The 24,666-nt window shown below is 42.0% G+C and overlaps 1 protein-coding gene across 1 annotated transcript; it reads left to right on the top strand.

The window, feature by feature from the left end:
* Positions 1–90: 90 nt before the first annotated feature.
* Positions 91–23,300, top strand: LOC308510422 (protein lifeguard 2-like; the record flags this gene model as incomplete). Its single annotated transcript, XM_081079707.1, has 9 exons — positions 91–254; positions 8,288–8,559; positions 11,654–11,732; positions 13,198–13,288; positions 16,613–16,650; positions 16,732–16,819; positions 18,501–18,590; positions 21,069–21,116; positions 23,148–23,300. The coding sequence occupies 9 exons, from the start codon at positions 91–93 to the stop codon at positions 23,298–23,300; spliced, it is 1,023 nt and encodes a 340-aa protein (XP_080935833.1).
* Positions 23,301–24,666: the final 1,366 nt, after the last annotated feature.

A 24,666-nucleotide genomic window follows, 5' to 3' on the forward strand; every position in this document is an offset into this window, starting at 1 on the left:
ATTCCGCCACTTGGGAGCCAAACACCAGTCCCCGATCGCCCGAGGCGCCTGGCGGCGGGGCCTGGGCGGTGCCCGGCCTGGGAGGAAAGCATGGCCGGGGCCCAGAGGCAGCATCCGGCGGTGGGCGGGGCCTCGCCGCGCTGGCCCGCCCACCTGACCGGAAGTGTCCCACCCGGAATTACTAGGAGCGCGCCGCCGTCTCCTGGGAGGCTGGTGGTCCGTGACCTTGTTGGCCTTAGGCCTGGGATTGGCGGGTGAAATACTGGACGCCCAGTTAAGTTTGAGTTTCAGATAAGCAACGAATAATTTTTTAATATGAATGTATCCCATGCAGTATGTGTGTTTACCTGAAATTGAAATTTAACTGGCGTCCCATACTTTCTAATTCTGGCACTCTTGCTCAGAACCTCCTTACGCTCTTAAAAGTTAAAATTTTCACCCCGATGTAGTTTTGTACATGTGAGTTATACCCATGGCCATTTATGTATTAGGAGTTGAAACACATTTAAAGACGAAGATGTCAGGCACATGTTCATTAGCTGATGGGTGATGTCATACGGCCTGTAGCCTCAGAGCAGTAGGCCAGTAAGAGAAGGAGTGGAAAAGGCAAATAACGGGCATGGCATTGTTGGAGCCTGAGGACCCCGGAAAGGACCCTGGGACCTCCCTGGACCACATTTGAGAGCAACTGGCCTAGGACACCCTCATTATGAAAAGCCAGCCCCCTTCTATTAATGTCTGATCAGTACAAGCCTCACCAGGAAAAGGAGGCTCTCAGCCTCTCTCGGTAAAGTGGTGGTTGCATACCTGGCTTCAGCATCCTGGGTTTTTTTGACTCCACATCCTTGGAGAGATCTTCATGAATGTGTTGGTGTGGAAGCGCGGGATAGAAAAATGTACTGAACGCCTGTGATGTCACGCAATCTCATTTAGTGTTTATGACAACCCTGGAAGGAGATAGTATTATCCCTATTTTACTGTTAACCGATGATCAATAGAGGCACCATGATTTGGACTGTCTGCCAACATGGTGGCTGCTCTTGGCATCACATCCAGACAGGCCTGAGCAGCCCTGGGGCCTGGCGGCTCAGTTATCCTCCATCTTAGTCTAGGTTTCCCCAATAGTAAAACAAAATAATATTACCTACTTTCCAGGGCTGTTAATGGGGATTAAGACCAACTGTAAAAGTGGTTGAGAAGAGGAGATAAGGTGTACTGTCTCCTCATTTTAGAACAATGCACTCTGTGAGGGGCATCTAGCTCTTAAACCCCAGGCTTTCTAGTTTCTTAAGCCTTCTGGTAACGTATTCCCCTCTGCACCTCATCTCCAAGTTACTCCCTCTCTTCACTGAAAACTTTGGATCCTAGCTCACCTGTTTCCTTTCCACCAAAGGACACCATACTGGATGGGGTCAACACCCATATGTATAACCACTCAATTTATAAGTTCTTAACACAAGAAAAATAAATTTTGTAACTATGTATGGTGATGGATGTTAACTGGACTTGTGTGATCATTTCACAATCTATACAAATATCAAATCATTATGTTGTACAACTGAAATTAATATAGTGTTACATGTTGTCATGCAGGGTGTCATGCGGGGTCTCTGGTCCCGCTCCCCACATAAGAACACAGGACATGGTTAGGCCAGAAAGGAACACCCACGGAGCCATAGATGGGGGAGTCAGACCACTATATTCTTGCTAGCGACTGGGTTAGAGATACAGGAAGCAGGAGCCACACGATCCGCTCGCTACCTGCAGTCCACTTCTCTGCCAACCAACCAACCCCTTGCTAATTGCAATACGCCGTGCTAACAGCAATCCGTGCTTGCCAGCCACCGTCTTCTTGCTAGTCCCCATTTGCTGTTAGCGTAGCCACAGCAGTTATATTAGTGGCCAATGGCTCACTGGTTACAGCTGATGGCCATCCAATCATAGTTGATGGCCATTTACCACCCGAATGAGCACCTTTCCACATGAGGCCGAGAGCCTGGAAATTGCACTCCTGGCTCTGTCTCCACACATGTCAATTATACTTCAATATAAATTTAAGAGAGAAAAAAGCAATTTATAGAACAGTGTATAGAATATGATCACTTTGTGTAAATTAAAAGCTACGTGTCTGTGATGTGTACATTTTTTTAGTCATTTAGACAAGAAACTGTTGACAATTGTAGCCAACAGAAATGGTGAGAAAGGGAGACTTCCACTTTTCATTTTGTACCCTTTTGTATTGTTTGAACATTTTCCACCACATGCATGCATTTAAAAAACTTAATTAGAAGGAGGAGGAAGAAATAGAAGAAAAAGGAGGAGAGGAGGAAAAACTATCAAACAGAAAAGAAAATAAAGGCAGATTTTTGGCCCTAAAGCTCCTCTCCCAGCTGGAGGTAATGGTATAGAATGAACAGTACCTGGTTCAAAGACTGACAACTGAACCTTTTCACTGCAGCTCTGTTCTTTTGTAAAGCGAGGATGGTGTTGTCCACACCAGGGCTGTATGAAGATATGATCCGTTATTGTGCTTGGCTCATAGTAGTTCTCAGTCAGTAAGAGGGGCTTCTCCTTTAAGCAGCAAAGCTGTAGCATCACAAAATGCTTATGCAGAAGTACTAGAGTGAACGAAAGTAGTGTGCTGTGAGGACAAATAGGACTACTATGTGGAGGTGATGGGGGGTCAGGTCGGGAGGTGAGGAAAATGGGTAAGGAAAAAGAACTCAGGGAGGCACTGTAAATGAAGGCCCCGGCCCAATTCCCTGCTCCCTCCTTGGTCTTTCAGGAAGAGCATGAGCCACAGTGGTCAAGCCCCAAGGGCTTCCTAACGTGTCAGGAGGGAGATATGAGAGAGAGAGAGAGAGAGAGAGAGAGAGAGAGAGAGAGAGAGAGAGAGACAGAGAGACAGAGAGAGATAGAGAGAGAGAGAGACAGAGAGAGAGACAGAGAGAGAGAGAGAGACAGAGAGAGAGGAGAGAAAGAGGGAGCTAGGAAGACAGAAATAAATACCTCCCAAGGTCTTAAAATTAACACTAAGGGAAAGGAATAAAGCACAGTTCCCCAGGGAATTATCAATGTCAACATGTAGGCTATTTTGCATGATTTAAGTGTTTCATGATTCATTAATTAAAACTCTTAACGTGAAAAAAAGAGCAGATGCATAAAATATATCACAAGCTGGTTTCAAAGAGATACTGTTCAACACGTTTTGTGCTTGGTGGGGACAGGCCGTGCAGGATTCCCTTACCACTCCTACCCTGTCCTGGGTATCTCAGGGGCATTCTGCCACTGAGTCTCCATTTACTCACCTGTTATAACACAGCTGGCAAGGTTGATGTGATGGTTCAATGAGTTAGAACCTGTGAGGTTGTAAGCAACTTCTACATCTGGTAAGTGCCTGATTAACATCAACTCTGAGGCTGAAAAGACAGGAGGAGGTCGGGGGGATGAGGGGAGTGGCACCATTTCTTCCCACCAGACTGGTTATTAGTTATACCCCTCCCCCTTCCCACAGGTAATCTTGAAAAAAATGTAATTAACTGAAGTTGCCTATTAACATGAACAAACTAAAGAGAGACATCGTGGACTGGACCGAGAGACAATGAGTGAGACCTATGAAACCGTAAGAAGGTACAAGGGAAGGTACAAGGGAAGAGAGCCAAGGCAGATGTTCTTTTTCCCTTTTTATCCTCAGGAGCGGAATCATGATATCTCTGTCTCCCACTGCACTCATACCTTCTATGTTATAACCTAACAGAACTCCTTTCTGTTCTGCATGTGCGCTCCATGGTTCTCAGACCCGGGAGTTGGTTCAAGGTGTTCTCTTTGCCTGGAATATGCTTCCTCGCAACACTTCACACCCGACTCTACTTATCTTTCCAGAATCAGCTCATGCATCACTCCCTTCAGGAAGCCTCCATGCCCGAAGTCTTATTCCCTTTTCTCCAACTCCCTGACTGAAATAGCTATTAATATTTCCTGTTGTGATTCTTCCTTTCTTCTACCTTAGGGTACACCTTTGTACCTGTGTCTCCTCCACCAGACTATGAGCATGTTGAGGAATGGAAGTTTGCTTTTTTCTTCTTTCTGTCTCTTACTTTCCCACGCTTTGCATACAGCAGGCATATACTAAGGTAGCAGTTTAATAAGTGGGTTAATAAATCAATGAGCCTTTCTCAGCAACGGTCTCCATTCAGGGCAAGTGTCTGCTCCCATTCCCCTCCTCACTACCCCCCACTTCATCATCTGACTTCTCTCACAAACAGCCTGAATTAGGCCTCCTCAGGTCCTCCCTGGCCGGCAGCTTGGGGTGGACCTCTCCCTGTATCATGGGGTGCATCACCATCATCATTATCCACCAGGAAAACCAACACCTGCCTAATCATAAGCCAGTCACTTATGTGAAAGAATCGTGCAGGATCCCTGCCGGGGAGTTTCATAGGCATCTTTCTCCTGCTTGGGAGACGTGATGACATGATGGGGAGGATGCCACGGCCTCCAGGAGCCTTTTGCTAAGACTTCAGGACACTCCCTGACATGAAATTGGTTTTGAAGATTCAGATGTAGGCCTCCTTGAGACTCAGCACAAAATACATCGGCCATGACTATTTGACCATCATGAGGCCGGGCAGATGGACTGGACTTAGAGCCCCTCTCCTAGGTGGTGAGGTTGTTGAACCACTCCACGCTCCAACTGCCACTCCCCTAACTGTCGCTCAGAACTTTGCTTTCAGTCCCAGTGCCTGCCTGTCCTTTGGATGACCTGGGGCTTAGGAGCGAGGAAAGCTTTTGGAAGAGCAGGTGAATGCTTCATTTTGTTATTCAGAGACCAGCCAACTATAGTTTCCTGAGGAAAACTCAGTTGCCCTTGATTTTTGTTTGTTTGGTTTCAGTTTTCAGTGCTTTGAAAATTTTGCTGCATCTCCCCCTTCTGATTTGCAGGACCGCTGGGGAAGAAACCAACGTGGTTATTTGAGCACCTTTTAATGCTTCTGAGCTGTGTATGAAGATTGCTTTCTTGGAGGAGCTCCAGATTTTATCAAAAAGAGAAATATTTCTTTTTCTCTTCAAAATGTAAATATTTCTTTTCATATAAACAATAAATGCTCATTATAAAAATGTATACAATTCAGAGTGTATTTCCCAACTCTGCTGTGTTAGAGAGAACTATGTTAACAGTTTGTAGTATATCTTTTCAGCCTGGAAATGTATGTGTATAAAACATACATGTGATCTTACTAAATATTATTCTCTAAGAGGGCTTTTTAAATTCAAAAGTGTATCTAAGTGAACTTACCACAATAATCCATGTATATCTGCCTTGTTTTTGCCAAAATTAATGTAACCATTCCCTGATATTAGATATTACAAACAATGAATGATATAACGAACTTCCTTATACATGTATTGTTGCCTATTTGTGTGGGTATTTTTATGGGATAAATTCCTAAAAATGTAACTATTGGGCCTAAAAGAAGGCACATTTTGAGTTTTGATAGATGCTTCCAGATTACTCACAAAGAAGGTGTACACACCAGCCAACTCCTGTGAGGTTATCTCAGGACTGACCCAGACACTGGACACAGTGGGCACATTGCCTGGGGCCCACGATAGTTTTACAGGCCATGAAGATATTTGAACTTCTTTTAAAATCAGGAGAAAATATATAATAATAATGAATATATAATATACAATGAATCCAGCCTGGGTTATATATTTTTTATTTCAATGCAACCATTAAATAGACTTTTTCATATTTTTCATGGAGAGGGGACTCGTAAAGGCAAATGTGTGTAGGGCCCCCACAAGTCATAATGTGGCTCTGGGTTATCCATTTCCCTACATCCTTACAACTCAGAATATTATCTTTTTAGTTTTTGCTAGTCTGTTATGCAAAAAACCAAAAAAAAATACAAAAAAACATTTCACGATTGTATCATACTTGTACTTCTTTGGTTATTTCTGAGGTAGGTATCGTCCCCTGAGTTTATTGACCATTTAACTTTCCTTTATGAATTGCCTATTTATGTTCTTTCCTCATCTATTGAATTGCCGATCTTTTCTTAGTTAAAAAATTCTTTTTACAGTATAATAAATATTTCACAACTTTGCATTTCAGGTTAACTGGTATGTTTTTATAATAATAGTTAAATTGTTCCTATACTCCAAATCTGTCAAGCATTTCTTTTATGGTATCATTCTTACAAAGGCTTATACAAATATTCATTGATGTTTTCTTGTAGAATGTCTATGGCTATTATTATTTATGATATCTTTGATTCATCTGGAACGCATTTTTGTAGAAGATGTGAAATAGCTATTAAACTTTGTTTTCCGAGCATACCTAATTGTTCTAACACCATGGGACAATAATTTAAAATACCATTTTTATGAAATATTAAATTCTCATATATACATAAGTCTATCTTATCCATCCTATTGATCCATTTATCTATTGCTATGCTAGCACCACCTTTTTCATTTCATAGCTTTATAATATTTTAATTTTTGATGGGTAACTCACTTCTCCCCTGTCTCCCTTCACCCCATAATCCTTCTCTTTCAATTATTTTGAAAGACCCCAAGGACCCTTGGAGAGGGTTATTGATTATTCTCACACATTTACTCTTTCTGATGAACTTTAGAGTTACATTTTCAAGTACTGAAAAAAATCCCAATGAATTTTGTAAAAATTTAGCAATTCCTTTGAGGGAAAGAGGCATCTTTACAAAACTATGTCTGCCTCTCCAAGAGTATGTTGTTCTGTTCAGACCAATTTACAAACGTTCCCAGTTGGCCCTCAGTTTGTCTAAGTGCTTGTTATCTCAGCAATCTCCTTCTCAAACGCCTCCGTGGTTCTCTTTATGGGACAAGCAGAGGCTTGCTGAGTCTTTTTGTTCCCAAGAGGTTAATGGGGTCCTGCTCTTTTGCCATTTTTGGTCCACCGAGTACTGGTTTTCTAAGAATTGTGTTCTGCTGCAAACCACGCTGGCAAAGCCCACCACAATTCCTTCTCTGGATGTCTGGTCCCTTTGCTTCTGCTTTTGCCTACACTAGCTCATTCTCCACACTATGCCACAGATCCCTGTGGTCCCCTGCTGGAAAACCTTCGGTGGTTCCCCGGTCTATTAGTTCTTTATTGCTGCGCTAACAAATTACTACAAACATAATGCCTTAAAACAACACAAATTTATTATCTGGAAGTCAGAAGTCCCAAACTCAGATCCAGGTGTCGGCAGGGCTATATTCCTTTCTGGAGACTCTAGGGAAGAATACATTTCCTTCTTTTTTCCAGTCTCTCAAGGCCTGCTTTCCTTGGCTCATGGCCCTGTCCTCCGTCTTCAAAGCAGCAACTGGATCACTCTGACCTCAGCTTCTGTTGTCACATCTCCTCCTCTGACTCTCATCCTCCTGCCTCTCCTTTAGAAGTCTGATCATAAGGATTCTATTGGGCTCACCCAGGTAATCCAGGATCCTATCCCACATCAAAGTCCTTCATCACAACTTTCCTTTTGCTATGCAAGATAACATATTTGCAGGTTCCAGGGATTGGGATGTGGACATCTTTGGGGGACAATTATTCTACCTACACAGCCGTGGCCTTAAGAATGAACTTGGCTTGCCAGCCCCTCACTGACCTATCCCCAATACTCCTCTGCTTAACCTCATTCTACTCTCCCCTTTGAGGTCCCTGCTCCAGCCACATGAACTTCTATTAGTTTCTGGAACATACCCTCTCTGCGTCCTCCAGTCCTGACACAGTCTCTGCCTGGGAAAACCTTTCCCCACCTCTTCCGCTAACTTTTACTCATTTACAGCCTTGGCTTAAACCTCACTTTTTCTGGAAGCTTTTGATAACTTCTTCTACTCCTTGCATCTTCCTTTAGACTTTGTTAGGGCCTTTCATATCATCTTCCATTGTTCCTGGCCCTGCTTATATTATTGTTTGTTTGGTTATCTTTTTTTTCAAAATGTAAGCTTGCCGAGGGCAGAGGTGATGAGAGCAGCTCCACATTTGGCACATAAGAGGGAACTTATTTAATTTCTTGCTGAATGAATTTATAAATTTATGAAATTTATAATTTCATATTAGAATGCAAGTAGTTTTACTTTATAGGCCTCATCTTAAAAGTATTTGTTCATCATTGATTGTTCAACAAATACTTATTAAGCACTGACTTGTTACCTCCTGAGTCAAAGGAGTTACAATTAAGGAAAAATCATTTGAATGTTATGAGGATATAGTGGTATGATCATAAGGACCTGAATAACAATTTTCCCCCTCCAGGAAAATGGACTTGGAGGTCAGTGAACCAATAGACTTTAGTGCTGGAGACCATCAAAACCTGATCCGAAAAGCAGCAGATGATAACATCCAGGCCAAATCTAATCGGTCCTACAAAACGTCACCTTCACTTGGGCCACAGCAAACTCGTGGGAAACCACATTCAAAGGCTATTCAGCGAGTGGATACCTATGTGGTACAAATTTCAGAGGAGACCACCCCCACTGACAGCAATATTGTAGCCAACCCATTCTCAGACGGATCTATCCGCAGAGGTGAGAATAAAGAAATTACGTTTTTTGGGAGAGAAAAGTGAATGTTCTCTTTAAATGTTTCCACAGAGTGGATTGTTAGAAAGATTGGATTTTGCGTTTAGTTTTCCCCAGTCATGCTTTACCATGACACATGGTATAGGGCTGCTATAACAGACAACTCCCAAGCTGTCCAGGTCATTCAGAAATTCATAATAAACATAGTATAGGGAAAAACTTGTGGTTTTCTGAGAAAATTTGAATTAGCCATTGATTGTAGAATATTCTTTCCTACATACAATGCAATACGACAATACTGACTTAAGTTTTAAGGAACATTAATTCAATGCCCTAGATATTAATTTTGTATAGAAAATACATTCAACTGTGAGTAACAGAAACCTGAAAAAACTGTGGCTTACGTAAATGAGAAGTTTTTTCTTTCATGAAATATGAAGTTCAAAGCAAATGCCACAGGTCCCCATGACCACTCTGCCACCCTTAGGCCTTCTTGGGGCCGGGACCACTTGAAGGGGGACTGTGAGCTTTGATTCCCATTGCTGTCTTCCTGTGGCCCTTACACTCCATCTTGTGGCTGGAAAGATACCTTTTGGAGCCCTAGCCTTCCAAAGTCAAAACCAAGTCAAGGCTCGTCTGCTGTCCAGACAGTACCAGGAGGCTCTCCCAGGAACCACACCCAAGAGTTTCCAATTACATGTCACTGACCCTGTCTGGACCACATGGCCACCGCCAGCTATAGTTTTTCAGCTGAGCCCATTGCCACCTTTAACAAGATCTGCGTTGGACTGTGAGGAAATCAGGCAGAATGAATGTCATTAAGCAACTAGCCACCTCAGCCACAGGTGCCAATCCTTTCTCACTGGGTGTTGTGCAAGGGGAACAGTACCGCATTGGTCCTTACAACAACCCTCTAATGAAGTCGTGTAGTGCCATGTCACAGAGGAGGAACTGAGACTTAAGGGGTTATAACTGAAAATGTGACGCCTCCTCATCACTAGTAGAGTTCATTATTTGTACCTGCCTCTCCTGGAGGGCAGTGGTTGCCGTTCCCCCTTAAAATTATATAGCATATAAAAAGATGAACGTGCTATGGAAAAGAAGGAAAAGTATAGCAGGGTAATGGATTAAGAGTTACAGGGCTCAGTCGCTGTTTTTTACAACAGCTTTATGGAAATATAATTGACATAAGATTCACTCCTTTTATGTGTACAATTCGATGGTTTTTAGTATATTTACAGAGAAACCCATACCATTAGCAGTCACTCCCCATCTCTTCTCCTTCCCAGTCTCTGCCAACCACTAATCTACAATCTCTATGTATTTGCCTATTCATTTCATATAAATGCAATCATACAATATGTGGACTTTTGTGATTGCCTTCTTTCACTTAGCATAATGTTTTCAAGGTCCACCCACGTTGTAGCACTTGTCTGTACTTCACTCCTTCTTTATGGCTGTATAGTATTCTATTGCCTGGAAAGAACACATTTTGTTTATCCATTCCTTATTTGACAGACATTTGGGTTGTTTTCACTTTTGGGTTTTTACAAATAATGCTGTGATCCACATTTACATAGGAGATTTTGTGTAGACATATGTCTTTATTTCTCTTGGATAGGTACCTAGGAATTGCTGAGCTGTATGGTAACTTTATTTTTAACATTTTGAGGGATTGCCAATTTTTTCCAAAGTGGCTGTACCATTTTACATCCCAATCAGCAATGCATGAGGGTTTCTGTTTCTCCAGATCCTCATCAACACTTGTTATTACCTGCCTTTTTTATTATAGCCATTCTAGTGTGTGTGACATGGTATCTCATTATAGTTTTGATTTGCATTTCCCTAATGACTAATGATGTTGAGCATTTTTTCACATGCTTATTGGCTATTTGCCTATCTTTTTGAAGAAATGTCTATTTAAGTCCTCTGCCCACCTTTTGTTTTTTTAAAAAAACAAAACACAATCATTTTATCAGCTGTCATGATTCTGTGAGTTGACTGGGCTCAGTTGGGCAGTTCTTGCACAGGTTTTGATTGAAGGCTCATATGCAATTTTCATCAGATGATGGCTGAAGCTGCGATGACTGTTATGACTCCCTGACATGGCTGGCAGTTGGTTTGGGTTTTGGATCTCTTCTTGTGACTTGAGCTTCTTATCATCACGTGGCAGCTGGGTCCCAAGAAATATACCAGGTGGACAAGCTCCAATGTACAAGCTGTTTATCAAGCCTCTGCTTGCATCACACACCCTAATTTCTCACTGGGTAACTTACGTCACGTGGCCAAGCCCAGCGTCAATGTGGGAGGGCACTGACTACACAAATTTTGCCCGTTTTTAATTGTTATTTTTCTCCTTGTTATTGAATTGTAAGAATTCTTTGTATATTCTAGATACAGGTCCCTTATCCGATATGGGATCTGCAAATATTTTTCCTCAGTTTTTGGGTTTTCTTTTATTTTCTTGATGGTGTCATTTGAAGCACGAAGCTTTTACTGTTGATGACTTCCAATTTATCTGTTTATTTCTTTCTTTGCTAGTGTTTTACACCCCATACCTACCTTTAAAAAAATCATTACTTAATCCATGCTCACAAAGATTTATACCCATCTATCCTTCCAATAGTTTTATTTCTTATGTTTATATCTATGATCCATTTTTAACTAATTATTTTTTGTGTATACATGACATGAGGAAGGGGTCCAAATTCATGTTTTTATATGTGTATGTCCAATTGTCCCAGCAACATTTGTTGAAAAGACTATTCTCTCTCCATTGAACTGTTCTAGCACATTTGTTAAAAACCAATTAACCATAAACGTAAGAGATTACGTTTTATCTTCAAAATTTTGGGGCTTCTGTGGATAAACCCTCAGATCTCCAATAAAACACTTTGAACATCCAGACAACTTTCCACAAGTTCTGTAGAGCTGTATTTTGTTGTTATTTAATTGGCTAACTCTACACTAGTACTTCCTTTCATATCCTCAAAAAATCAAAGGAGAGATTTCTTTTGTTACTTATCAAAAGTAGGTAACTACATTTACATTTTTTACTTTTGAATATTGTGTCATAAAAATAATGTTTCTGTCTCCTCAGCTTTCATTACAAAAGTTTTCCTGCTTCTGTCAGCTCAGTTGGTGGTCACTGGGGCAATTATCAGCATGTTTCTTTTCTGGTAAGTCTTTGTTATTGATGTAAATTAAATATTAAGTTGTGCACATTAATTCTTATTGAAAATCACCTTGTTTTAATTTTGATCATTAAAAAAACATTTTTTGTTAGTCAGAGGATATAATATTTCTATAGCTTTTTGCTTTTCCAAGGCAACTCCTAAATCAAGATATTGGTAGATTTCTAGAGTTTTATTTCAACTTCATAACCCAATAAAGTTTTTTCTTACTCTTATTTTGGGCACTACTTTCTTATTTCTCCTGAGATATTTCCACAGATAAAACTGGATGAAGGAAAAAAGGTGCGATTATTGAGGCCTTGCAGGCTGGAATCCTGTTAAATGTAGCAATTATTTCTGGGACTATGTCCCATCACTGCTTAAACCCATCCTATTAAAATCCCTATTTACAAACAAATATACGAGAAGTTTATTTCTTTTGCTTTGAATGCATATCAACCCCAGTATTTTCTTAAATAAAAATCTTCACTAGGGCATTTGCACTTATCTAAATTTGACTTACTACTTATGACTGTATCTTTTTATGAATTTATTTTAAGAAGCAAAATTCAGTTGTATGTTTCACCGTTTCCTTGTCTGTCATTGTCAATCATTTAGAGTTTCCCCCTTTTTCCTCAGGAGATTGTTTTTCTTTTACTTAAATATTACATTAGTTACCAAATTAACTACTTAATTTTGTAAAACTATTAATTTCTTTTACCCAGGACGACTTTAAAAACTTGGGTGCTTGAGAATGCCTGGTTCACCTATGCAATTTTGTGAGTATTATTGGATTTTAAAAAAGTAGTTTTTCTATTAGCTATTGATCAAGGTTCTTCATTAAAAATTAGATAAAGATATAATATTCTTGAAATAACAAAATTATAGAGGTGACAAACAAACAAATTAGGAGTTAGGGTGTGTGTGTGTGTGTGTGTATGTGTGTGTGACCGTAAAGGGATGGCATGAGTGAGATCTTTGTTGATGTTTTAATGATGGGATAGTTTCAAATCTTGATTGTGGTGTTGGTTACATGTACCTCCACATAGATTTCTGTCGTAGTTCTATGATATCGCATTATATATACACACGGTACCAATGTCAAGTTATTGGTTTTGGTATTATACTCTAAATATGTAAGATGCAATCATTTGGGGAAACTGAGTGAAGGGTACACGGGACCTATCTGTCCCCCGGCAACTTCCTGTGAATCTACAATTACTTCAAAATAAAAATTAAAAAAAAAAAAAAGAATTCACAAGCTGTCTGTGGATAGCAATGAGAAAAGTTAGTTTTTAACAAAATTAGTTTTAAAAGCTAAAAAAAGAGGTTAAAGGTAATAATCCACATTTTGTTTATAATATACTATCAGGCAATATCATGATATCTATGTCTCTATCTATCTATCTGTAATACATCACATGATATAGTCATTGGAAGCAAATAACACATGGTTTTAAATTATCCTCAGGCCAGCGTTTTTCGTTGTATTTTTTGTACTTGCTTGCTGTGGGAAACTCCGCCGTCAGGTGCCTGCAAATTACATTCTCCTGGGATTATTTGTAAGTAAACCTTGTTAGCACCTGCTGTAGCTCACCTCTAATGAAACATAATTTTGTCACATTATTAAATTCATTCCTTTTACTGTGGAAAATCTTCCTGTGGAATAATACAGATGGAAATTATTTGTGAGACATTCTCTTGGCTGAATTCTGGTTGTAACGAAGTCATAAATTTACACGTGAGACAGCATCGACACTCTTTTAATAAGTTGGAGAATTTAGGACCCTTGGCTACTTGCTTTGTGCAGGCAAACTCGCCTCTGAGAGACCACATGGGAAACCCACTTCCACATCTGGGCTACGATTCAGGAACAGTTAGCCTGATTATCGCTGGACCTCTTTCAGGCACAGCAAACACATTGTGTTATGGAGAGTGTGTTCCACGTTTAGTGCACAAACTCAAAACTTTATTTTGTAAAATTTATTTTATTTCAATTTCAAATCTCACGGGGCGCAGAAACCATCTCAGTTCTGCTTCTTCCTGTATCCCCACCTTGCATTTCCGTTCAGGAGGGCTACTGCAGGGCCTTACAGTTGAGGGCTAGGGGGCTTCTGGTCCTTGGCTTTTCTCGGTTATCCATGGTCTGGTTCCTGGTTCACCAACGCCTCCTTGTGGAGCTTCCACTCACCAGGCCTCACCACATCCGCCCTTTGCGGCTCAGCGCTGCTCTGGGCCACAGACGCTTGTGTGGTTTCCTTTCTTGCAGCCAGTTCCTTTCTGTGGTGCTCGTGGGGACTCTAGGATCCTGACAACTCTTAACAGATACCTGGAACTCCTCGATTTTTAAAACCTGAGTAAAATCTGAATTTCTGTCATTTTATCCCATCCCAACCCAGGGGTTAGATCCCTGGAAGGTTAGATCCCTGGAAGGGCTCCTCTTCAGGGAGCGTCCAAGCAACATTTCCCTTTTCCCTGACTCTTCTTTCTGCTTCCCAGTCAGGCTACACCTCTTGCTTCCTGGATATAGTGTTCTCTCTGAAATTCATTGATAGTTAAGTGTTTGCTCCTCTTGGAAAAATCCAAACAGTCTTAATGTGATTCCGTGTGTGGGCAAATGATTCTTTCTGGGAGAATTTGCGTTCCCTCCCAAGCACTGTTGACTGCGGTCCCATATGATGATTCACTTACCAATTGATTTATCCCTCATCTAGTTCCATATCAGATTTGAAGTAGCTTATAAAAATATCTACAATATAAGACACGATAAATTGGTGGGGAAATATGAAGGAAGAAAAAATAAGGATAGGAAAATAAAGCCAGTTGTTAGATTAGTGCACAAAATGCGTACCTTATTATGAGCTTGGATTTGGGTCTGCGCCTCCTGGTGGTCAAAGGGAGCAAGGACACGTGGCCTATGGGGAGGGTCAGCATCCGCACGGTGCAGAGAGCGTCCCGTGTGATTTCTGTGTCGGGGAGAATAGTTTCCTCCCGAGGCTTTCTGGAGACCACATTTGGGCATTTCCTCAGCTTCCAGAGCATTGACGGGCCTTTCTTAGCTGGGACGGATACCTTGCTCATTACCCAGATGAGCAAGTGGGGCTCCCAGTTCCCGCACAGACTACACTCAGGAAGGGATGTGGGCTAAAAGCCAAACAGAAAGACAGTAGGAATCCTGCAGCAGAGATGATGGGGCTGGGGGTGGGAGGTGTTTTTCCAGAAATTTTTGAACTTTAATTTTTTCAGTGGCTTTAATGTTTATTACAAAGTTACTGGTCTCCAAGGAAACTGTCATCTCAGGTTTTGCTGTCCTAAAGCAGGTAACAACTTAAGAGAAGAAACCTCATAGAGGGGCAAAGAATTAGTTATATTTTCTAGACTTTACATTGGAAAATATACGGAGAAAACCATTTCAGGAAAGGAGTTGAGGAAAAAGAAAAACACTCAGCTTTTGTCCCATATCATTGTGGCCCTGTGAGCCCATGTTCTGAGCTCTTAAAACCATGAGGCAGGTTTGACTTCTAAGGTCTCTTGTTACTCACTCTTGGGAAAACTGAAAGGTGGCTTCAGGCTTGAAGTCATTCCTTCTCCCTCCCATTCTCCGTTTCCCTCCATTCTGTCTGTCTGTCTCTCTCTCTCAAACACACACTTCTTTCATGTGCTGCTGAAGATGGAGAAATATGAAGCAATTGAGCAAGTAGAAGAAGAAAATCTTGAGAGGAACGTTGGAAGAAAGCACATTATTAAAACATCTTGTGTATGTGGAATAGATACACTTTTTGTTTTTAATCCTACCATGGAAATAAAAACAGCTTACTCGGTATGTTTAACAAGCTAGAAAATCAGGCTTACTCCCTGGGTTTGGGAAATTGAGAGGCAGTCCAGTGTTCTGGGGACCTGAGTTCTTTTCCAGTCTCTGATCCTGTCAACCAGCTGGAGAAGTTCCAAGGTCGTCTAGCAGTCCTCGCACTGCAGTTAGGATGTGTCCTCATTTTTATTCCCCAAGACTGGAAGATTCTTTTCTGGCTCTTGCTGGTCAACAGAGTCTCTGGATTCACCTTTGACAGAGCCTCATGCTATCAGCTGGGGAATGTCCCCGGGCCCTGCAGCCGCTGCTGCCCAGCTGCCCACTATCCTGGAGCCTGGCTGTAGGCCAGGGCATATGCTCATTACCTTTTTTGTTCTCATCCTCCGGGCTGACTGCCTGCTCGCTCTCAGCTCCTGTCTCCCTCCACACTGCCCCATCCCTGCCTCCATGTGGCCCACAGAAATCGTGCACCCCAATGCAGCCCTCCTCTGAGCCTCGGATTGGCATCAACAGGTGTAGCTCATGTTCTGTGCATAAGTGCCCTCCAGCCTCCCCCTGAGTCTAAGAAGGTCTCAATCCTCATCCTACCTCTGAGGTTTAAGAAGTATTTTATTCTCACCCAAACACCGTGGGAAAGGTCAATACTGAAACTGTTGGTGAAGCATTAATAGAAATAGCATATCCTGCTCTGATAAAATATTTACGATTCATATCCTGTGTGGATGGCCCCATTTGAATAATGACAATATGGTCTACAGATCAACTTTCTAGGTTGGTTTCCATATTCCTCATCAATACATATTTAAGTCACTAAGTATGTTGAAAGTTACTGTTGGGTCCTAAGAAATTTTTACTAATAAAGGAATTTTCTCTTGTCAGTCTTAGGAAGAATGTTAAGGACATGTTTAGTTCTACTATTTGTGCTTATAATTAGTTGCCATGTGGCTTGTGCACTAGAGCTGTGCCTATTCCCACCTGTCCGTAGGCCCTGTCAAAACACACACACCTCAAATCATCTCCTTCAGATTCTGGGCCTCGGGAATCAGGCTTCTGATTTATTGTAAATTTTGTTTTTTAGACAATTCTTCAAGGTCTACTGCTAGGAACCATATCAGTGTAAGTCTTTGTTACACATTTTCTTTTGTGTGTGCTATTCTTAGAATGTACGTGAACAATAATCATAATCTCTGGTTTTAGTTTCTATAAAGCCGAGGAGGTGTTATGGGCAATAGCAGCAACTGCTCTGGTGACGTTATCTCTCACTTTATTTGCTCTTCAAACAAAAGTGAGTATTATTGAAACAGATTTCTGTCCTCTGGGAGGGAGTGTGTGGACATGTTCCTTTGCCCTCCAAACCCATCTCCTCCATCCTCCTTCCTGCTCTCTGCTGTCCTGTGGGACTCGCCGCCATGGCCTCCTCGTCTTCTGGCTTTCCTAGCAACCACATTGAAACAGTAAAAAGAAACAGGTGAAATTCATAACGTATTTTACTTAACCCTCTGTATGCAAAGGATCATCACTGGAACAAATAATCAATATAACAAAAATATTGAGATAGTTTACATTCCCTTTTTCGAATTCAAATTCAAATTCAGTGTGTATTTTATAGTGAGAGCACATCTCAGTCTGGGCTAGCCGCGTCTCAAGAGCTCATTAGCCATATGTGTTAAGACCACAGCTATAGACAAATTTTTAGCAGCATCAGAATCACTCGGAAAGCTTGTTAAACTAGACTGCTGGGCTCCACTCCGGGGGTTGTCCAACAATTTGCTGCTGCTGCTTGTTTAGGAACCACACTAGGTGATGTAGGACTTCAGATTATTCTCTTGGTGTGTTGAGGGCATGGAGTGAGAGGGGAAATAGAGGAATCAGGAAAATGCTCTTGCAAGAAAATATCTTGGATTCAAAGGCCTTCTTTTGATGCACAATCCAAAATTTTTCAGGTCAGAAGATGACTGTTCCTCTTTCTTTAAAAAAAAAAAAAATCTTGGGACAGCCGGTGGCTCAGGCGGTTAGAGCTCCGTGCTCCTAACTCCGAAAGCTGCTGGTTCGATTCCCACATGGGCCAGTGGGCTCTCAACCACAGGGTTGCCAGTTCGATTCCTCAGTCCCACAAGGGATGGTGGGCTGCGCCCCCAGCAACTAGCAACGGCAACTGGACCTGGAGCTGAGCTGTGCCCTCCACAACTAAGACTGAAATACAGCAACTTGAAGCTGAATGGCACCCTCCACAACTAGGATTAAAAGGACAACAACTTGACTTGGGGAAAAAAAAAAGTCCTGGAAGTACACACTGTTCCCCAATAAAGTCCTGTTCCCCTTCCCCAATAAAATCTTTAAAAAAAAAAAAAAATCTTAATTTCCCCCAGGCTAATTTGGTCACTGATTTATAAAAGCAAAACCAAAAAGCATATTAATAAATTTCAAAATTACAAAAGAATAATTAACAGTAATTTTTGAAAGCTTAGTATATATTTTTTATTAAAATATATGTATACGAATGTGAAAAAGGTACCCAGTTAGCATCTTGGTCTATTTCATTCCATTAATGTTCTCTATGCACACTTTTAAAAATATGAATAATTGTGATCAAACTATACAAATTTACATCCTACGTATCCAACGTACCTTTTTTATTAGGGGAAATTTTATATACATACAAAAACAGAATAATCTAATGAACCCCCATGTGCCCATTACCCAGTTTCAAAAATGATCAATTCTTGCTCCTTTGATCTCATTCATACTTCCTACCCTCTTCTCCCTGCTGAAGCAAGTTCCAGTCAGTAGGACGGTTTTTATGTAGCATTTTCAGAGGTTGGGGCTAATTTCTTAGAATGGACCAGGGTAAATTATTAGCAAATGGGCCAGTTTCTGTCTATGGGGTATAAAATGTACCTTGAAACATCCTGAAATTCCTTATAGGTGAAAGTTGAGTTGTTTTTGTGTTGTTTGTGTTTCCTCAGTGGGATTTCACCTTGTTAAATGGAACGCTGTTCGTTTTAGTCTTCATACTTATTATCTATGGAATTCTCTTAATCTTCATACGATCATATGTAAGTGGGATCTCATTTGGAAACCTCAATTGTTAGAGTTGTAAGAAATCTAGAATGACGTGCTGATTGTGTTAGTCTGGATTCTCTGAGAAGCAGACCCCGAGATGGGGGAAAAATGGGAGGACTTTCAAGGGAGAAATGTCTATGAGAGAAAAGGAGTGGGGGGAGCCAACGAAAGCTGGGAGAGCCGTCAGACCATGATAGCAGATGTGACCCCACGTGAAGGAAATCCATGGGAGCATTCTAGACATGGTGCTAAGGAAGGTTCAGCAAGGCCATGAGCGAATCCTGGAGCTAAAAGCAGCCATCACAGTATGGCAGTCCTGCGGCTCCCACCAGTGACTGAGAAGTGGAAGCGTGGTCCAGCAGAAACTGCAGGGGCCTGGTCAGTTACACTCCCTCCAGGTGCTGGAGGCCTGTGAGACCCGTCCTAGGGGCCGGCCGGCATGGTGTGGTTGGGGTACCATGGACAGGAGGTCTGGGGCATGAAGACGGAGCTCCTACCCTACACACTACAGCTGTCCTCTAAGAGGCTCTTGGAGTGAAGTGACCCACAGGGCAGATCAGCCTCCTTCTCCCATACATAGGTGCTGCTTGTTTGACGTGATGGGAGTAGAGAGATGGGCTTGTCCTTTTCTTTCTTTCTTCCTTTTGCTTTAATAGATTCATCGACTTCTTATTAGATGTCAGATATAAGCCTATGTGTTTTTCACAGAGGCATCAAATTTAATTCTCACAACATTCCCGAGCAGTATGGATCTCATGTACTCTAGATAAGAGAACAGGCTCAGAGAAATGAAATAATCCATCTGAGTTCACAGGGGGAGTAAATGGGATCAGAGCCAGATCTGTGTGACTCCGGCGCCCATGCTCTTTCCGGTGCCACATTGCGCCATCTGTGGACTAAGGCTGGAGGAGTGGAGAGGTAGAGGCACAGGATCTGACCCTGTGGTCCGGCTGCCAGGGGCCCCTGTGTGGAAACCCTACTGGAGGCCAGGTCCCCTGAGGACTGGCCTGGGGTCTGTGATCATTTTACTAACACCTCAAGCCCAACTTAGTCCAATTGCTGAATCAGAGAACTTCTTTGGCAACAAGTGGACTTACTAAGTCATCTTCAGACATATAACCAACAGTTCTGCCCGAATTGGTTTCTCTTTACGAATGACCATATAGGCTTATAGCGTGGGAGGCAGCATCTGCATTTTAGAGATAAACTCAAAGACATCCCAAAGGCATGTGTTAAAAGGCCACAGTGATCCATTGATTGTTATTGATGGAGGCAGAGATATTGGTAGTAATAACAAAAATACTTACTAGGTGGGTTGCATAGGTCTTTACAATAGGTGCAGTGAAGAAACTGTATTTCCTACTAGATAGATGAACCCTTGTTCCCATTCTAAATTTCCTTTCACAAATACCTACCAGATATAATCTTACACAGATGTTTAAATGGAAGACTTTGACAGAACCTGGTCCTGTCAAATATATGCTTGTTTGACTTTGGCAATTTTGAATTCTTCAGACTGAATCAGGTGTTTTCTTACATCAGCTCAGTCTGGAAACTCTGTGCCTCTCACACTGTCACTGACTCCTGATTTCTCCACGACCCTTCACTTGTTAGCAGAATGCTCTGCCCATCCCTCTAAGACAACTTTCAAAGGGTGAATGCCATTGTTTTTCTCAGTCGTTGTATATCACTTCCTTATCCTCTCCCCATACAGAGCCAAACCCGTTAGCATTTAGACCAGTCCCATATTCTGATCAGGGCTATCTTGGTTGCAAGGAACAGATGCTGCTCAGACTAGCTCGAGGCAAAGACCCAGCGAATCTTACGGAAATCCAAGGTGGGAAGAAGTCTGGATTCACAGGGATGGAAACCCCACCTTCCTCTCTTGGGCTGAGCTGATTGGCCACCTCTGCTTGTACAGTAATAGCTCAAGCACTAGCTAATGATACAACAGCCTCTGCTGCTTGGATCCCTCTAACCTGACAATTGATTTCTGACTGGCCTGGCACATGTTTGACCCTAGTCACATATAAGAGGCTCCTGGTCAGGGAAGAGATTCCCTGCTGTTGGAGTGGATGTCTTCCACCTGTCCTTAATCAACTCTAGCAGTGGTGAGTGAGGGTCACTATGTTCCCAGAGCACCTGTTCCAAGAGGCAGATTCTCTATAGAAGGGCTATATGGATGGGCCCAAAGTGAAACATACCCAGTACGTGCCACTTGCCCTGCTGTGCAAGAGATGCACACGAGTGCTGACCTGCTGAACCTTCTTTGGCATATGCAAGGCTAGGTTTCATTTGCTTGCTGAATGCAATTGAGTGGGTGCTGTTGACTATGTTCAAAAAAGATGAATTCCCCCACAGATTTGACTTGCATAATATGGGGTCCTTATCTAACAGCAGGGGCCTGAGTGAGCCTGTTCGTTATTCTAAATCTTGTTCTTAACATGCAATTGTTTCCTGTCTTTTTGCAGTGGTTACATCTATTGTATGCTGGACTTGGAACTGTGATCTTCTCACTTGTAAGTCTATTTCTCTCTCTCTCTCTCTTTGATAAAGAATATGGCGCACCCTGAGCCTTTGTGCTTAAGTTTGGAGTCGAGTCAATCCTTCACGGGAAAGCCCTCCAGGCAACTTCCCTTTTCTGCTTCTTTTTATAAAGATAATTTTAAAGAGCACTTTTAAGTTCACAGCAAAATGTGGAGGAGGGTACAGAGATTTCCCACATACCCCTGCTCACACATGCATGGCTTGCCCTTTTATTAATATCACTCATCAGAATGGTACATTTGTTACACTGATGAACCTACACTGACGTGTCAGTATCACCCATAGTCCATGGTTTACATTAGGGTTCACTCCTGGTGTTGGACAGTCTGTGGCTTCGGGCGCATGTACAATGAATGACATTCCATCTTCGTGGTATCACAGAGTATTTTCACTGCCCTAAAATCCTCTATGCTCTGCCTATTGATGCCTCTCCTGGCAGCCACTGACTGTTTTACTGTTTCCAAGTTTTGCCTTTTCTAGAATGTCATATAGTTGGAATCAGACAGCATGTAGCCTTTTTTAGTTTGGCTTCTTTCACTTAGGAATATGCATTTAAGAATCCTCCATGTCTTTTCATGGTTTGATAGCTCATTTCCTTTTAGTGCTGAGCAAAATTCCATGGTCTGGCTGGACCACAGTTAATTTATCCATCGACCTACTGAAGGACACCTTGGGAACTCCCAAGTTTTGGCAATTTTGAAGAAAGCTGGTAGAAACATCTGTGTGCAGGATTTTATGTGAACATGGTTTCAACTCCTTTGGGTAAATACCAAGGAACGTGATTGCTGGGTCATATGATAAAAGTTAAAAACTTCCTCCAAAATTGCTGGAATCAGACATAGGGAGAGGGGAGGAAAAATGGGGAGAACAGACTCGGTGGTCCAGGTGAGGCACCGTTTGGCACCCCCCCCCCCTTCCCGGTCGGGTTTGACTTCCTTCTCTGCCCCCTCGGATCAACCACCTGATCTTCCCGTGTCTCAGGCTGTTACTCACTCGCACCTGCCTCCACTGGCTTGTTTCCATATTACAGGACACGATGCTAGTCATGAACGGGTGTGAGGCTACCCAGTTCCTTCCCTCATTTTTACAAGCCCGGCTGGGGACCAGAATATAGGGAGAGCCAATACCTGAATCACTTGGGATAGGTTTCACTGAAGTAGATGTTTTTCTAAAATAGATTATTTAAAAGAATCTCTTCCCCTTCTCTCCCCCCCCCCCCATTCTCTATGAAATGTCTGATGGGGCTCTGCCTCACAGCACTAGGCTCAATCTAGAGTCTGGATAGAAAGAAGTGAGGAGCTGCTTGCTTTCTTTTCCTGCTTCTAATGCACTCCCACTGCCAGGGTCTGCTCACTTTGCAACAAACACAAGCATGAGAGGGCTTACTGACTTTTTTCTTGATGATTTAGGAGCTCAAAATTTTACCTACTGCAGCTGAGCTAGCATGATTACTTGGGGAATTATTTAACCATATATAAATCTCCTCTTCTCCTCATTCTATTTTTGGAAATACTGACATCATCATAAAGTCATCCCCAATATCCGAGTTTGAAAAATGCTGTCACCCAAAGCTCCAAGAATTCAGAATTATTGCTGTGTGTGAATCTAAACGTTGGGGGATCACCTTTATTTTCATTCTTCGTTCAGCGAGAACTTGTGGGGAGATTGCAAACACAGGGCATTTTGCAGCTTATCTCTGTCCAGCCTGCTCACTGGGTCCACATCATTGGTTAAAGGCACAAAGGTTTCTGGACTTGGACAGCAAAGCAGGGCTCACAGATCTGGACACACCAGATTCAGGAGGACAAAGCACTTGCTTTAACAGAGTACAAACAGGGGGACACCGTGAATGGCTGAGGCTGTAAGAATAACATCTAGTCATAAATTGACTTTCTGCAATATATTTATTGATGCTAAAATAATTTTTTTCAGTTCATTTAGGACTTAGTTTATAGAAATGCACAATTTACCTAAGTAGCTAATTCTTCTTTCTTTTCGTTAAGTACTTGGTGATGGACGTGCAGCTGATGGTGGGAGGGCGCCATCATTATTATAAGCTGGACCCTGAAGAGTATGTTTTTGCTGCTCTGAACATCTACTTGGATATAATCAACCTTTTCCTTTTTATATTGCAACTGATTGGACTGGTACGGTAGTAGTATGGCCAACGCCGGCTTGTGTTTGAAAGTGGAAGGAGGGATATCTGTGAAGTGTTGCCAGGCTCACACACACAGAGGTTACCACTTTATAAGTTCTTTTATTAAAAACAAATTTTAAATACTTATTTTTATTTTCCAATGAAAGCAAGCATTCAGTAGATGGTAGCTATAGCTGTTATATTTTTAGTTCCATTGTCACACTGCAAAACTTTCTGGGGGACATTTCTGGTTTTTAAATTCAAAAGATGAGCATCAAAATTACATACTTACAAACATTTGTAAGATGCCCATTACGTTGTTGAAGTTTTCCAGGCACTATTTAAAGCTGTAAACAACATCCCTCTCTATGAATAAAGTTGATTATAGAAACCTATATTTGCTCCATTCTCTTCTCTTTATTTGGACATTTTTGTAGTCTTTTTTTTAAAGAGTAAGGTAAACCAAAGAATCCTACCTTTCTCCTGGATTCCAGAATCAGACTGGTGAGAATAATAGTATCTTCCTGGCAAGGGTTCGAGAGATCAGTGAAGTTCATGTACCTGCAGGACTCAGGACAGAGCCTTACCTGCTGGAGTCACCTTCCCACTTATCCTTCTGGGCTTAACTCAGAGATCACCTCCGCTGATTGGGATAACTGGCCTCCTTTGAAGTTCCATATTTTTTAGACATTATTATAATTTTAATTATGATAAAACACACATAACAAAATGTACCATCTTAACCATTTTTAAGTGTATAGCTCGGTATCATTAAGTATAGTCACATTATTGTGCAACCAATCTCCAGAACTTTTTCCTCTTGCAAAACTGAAACTCCATACCCGTCAATCGACAAGAAGTCCCACACATTTTGCACTGCCTTATTTATTTGCACATCTTACGTAACCGATTTGAGTGCTCTCCTGAAGGACAGAGACTGGAAGGAACTTTACATCTCTCTGGGAGCCTCACACCTGGTGGTGAGATCCTTGATGAGAAAAATTTCCCAGAGATGGAAAAGCTCACCCTGTCATATCCACCCGAATGAGGTAGACCTGCGTCTACTTCCCTGCCTCACCTGTTTCTAACTCCAGGTGTTGGTCCAGCTAGTCTCTGGCGCTTGCCCCAGTAGGAAGCATCTAAACCAAGTCTGCAGGATGAACAAAGGCACGGAGCAGGCCCACTCCTGGTGTGCTTCGGGTGGTCCAGAGAGGGAGCTAGAGAAAGATATACGTGGAGGGATGGTTGTGCCAGGTGATGGAGGAGCTTAACTTTCAGGTTCAGGATTTCAGACTGACTTGTAGGCATACGGTTTTGATTGCAGTATCATGGGGAAGGCACTGCTTTAGGGGAGTCAGTCTGGTGTTGGTGAGTGAGTTAGGGTG

Source organism: Rhinolophus hipposideros, assembly GCF_964194185.1.
Source record: "Rhinolophus hipposideros genome assembly, chromosome: 18".
Classification (NCBI taxonomy): domain Eukaryota; kingdom Metazoa; phylum Chordata; class Mammalia; order Chiroptera; family Rhinolophidae; genus Rhinolophus; species Rhinolophus hipposideros.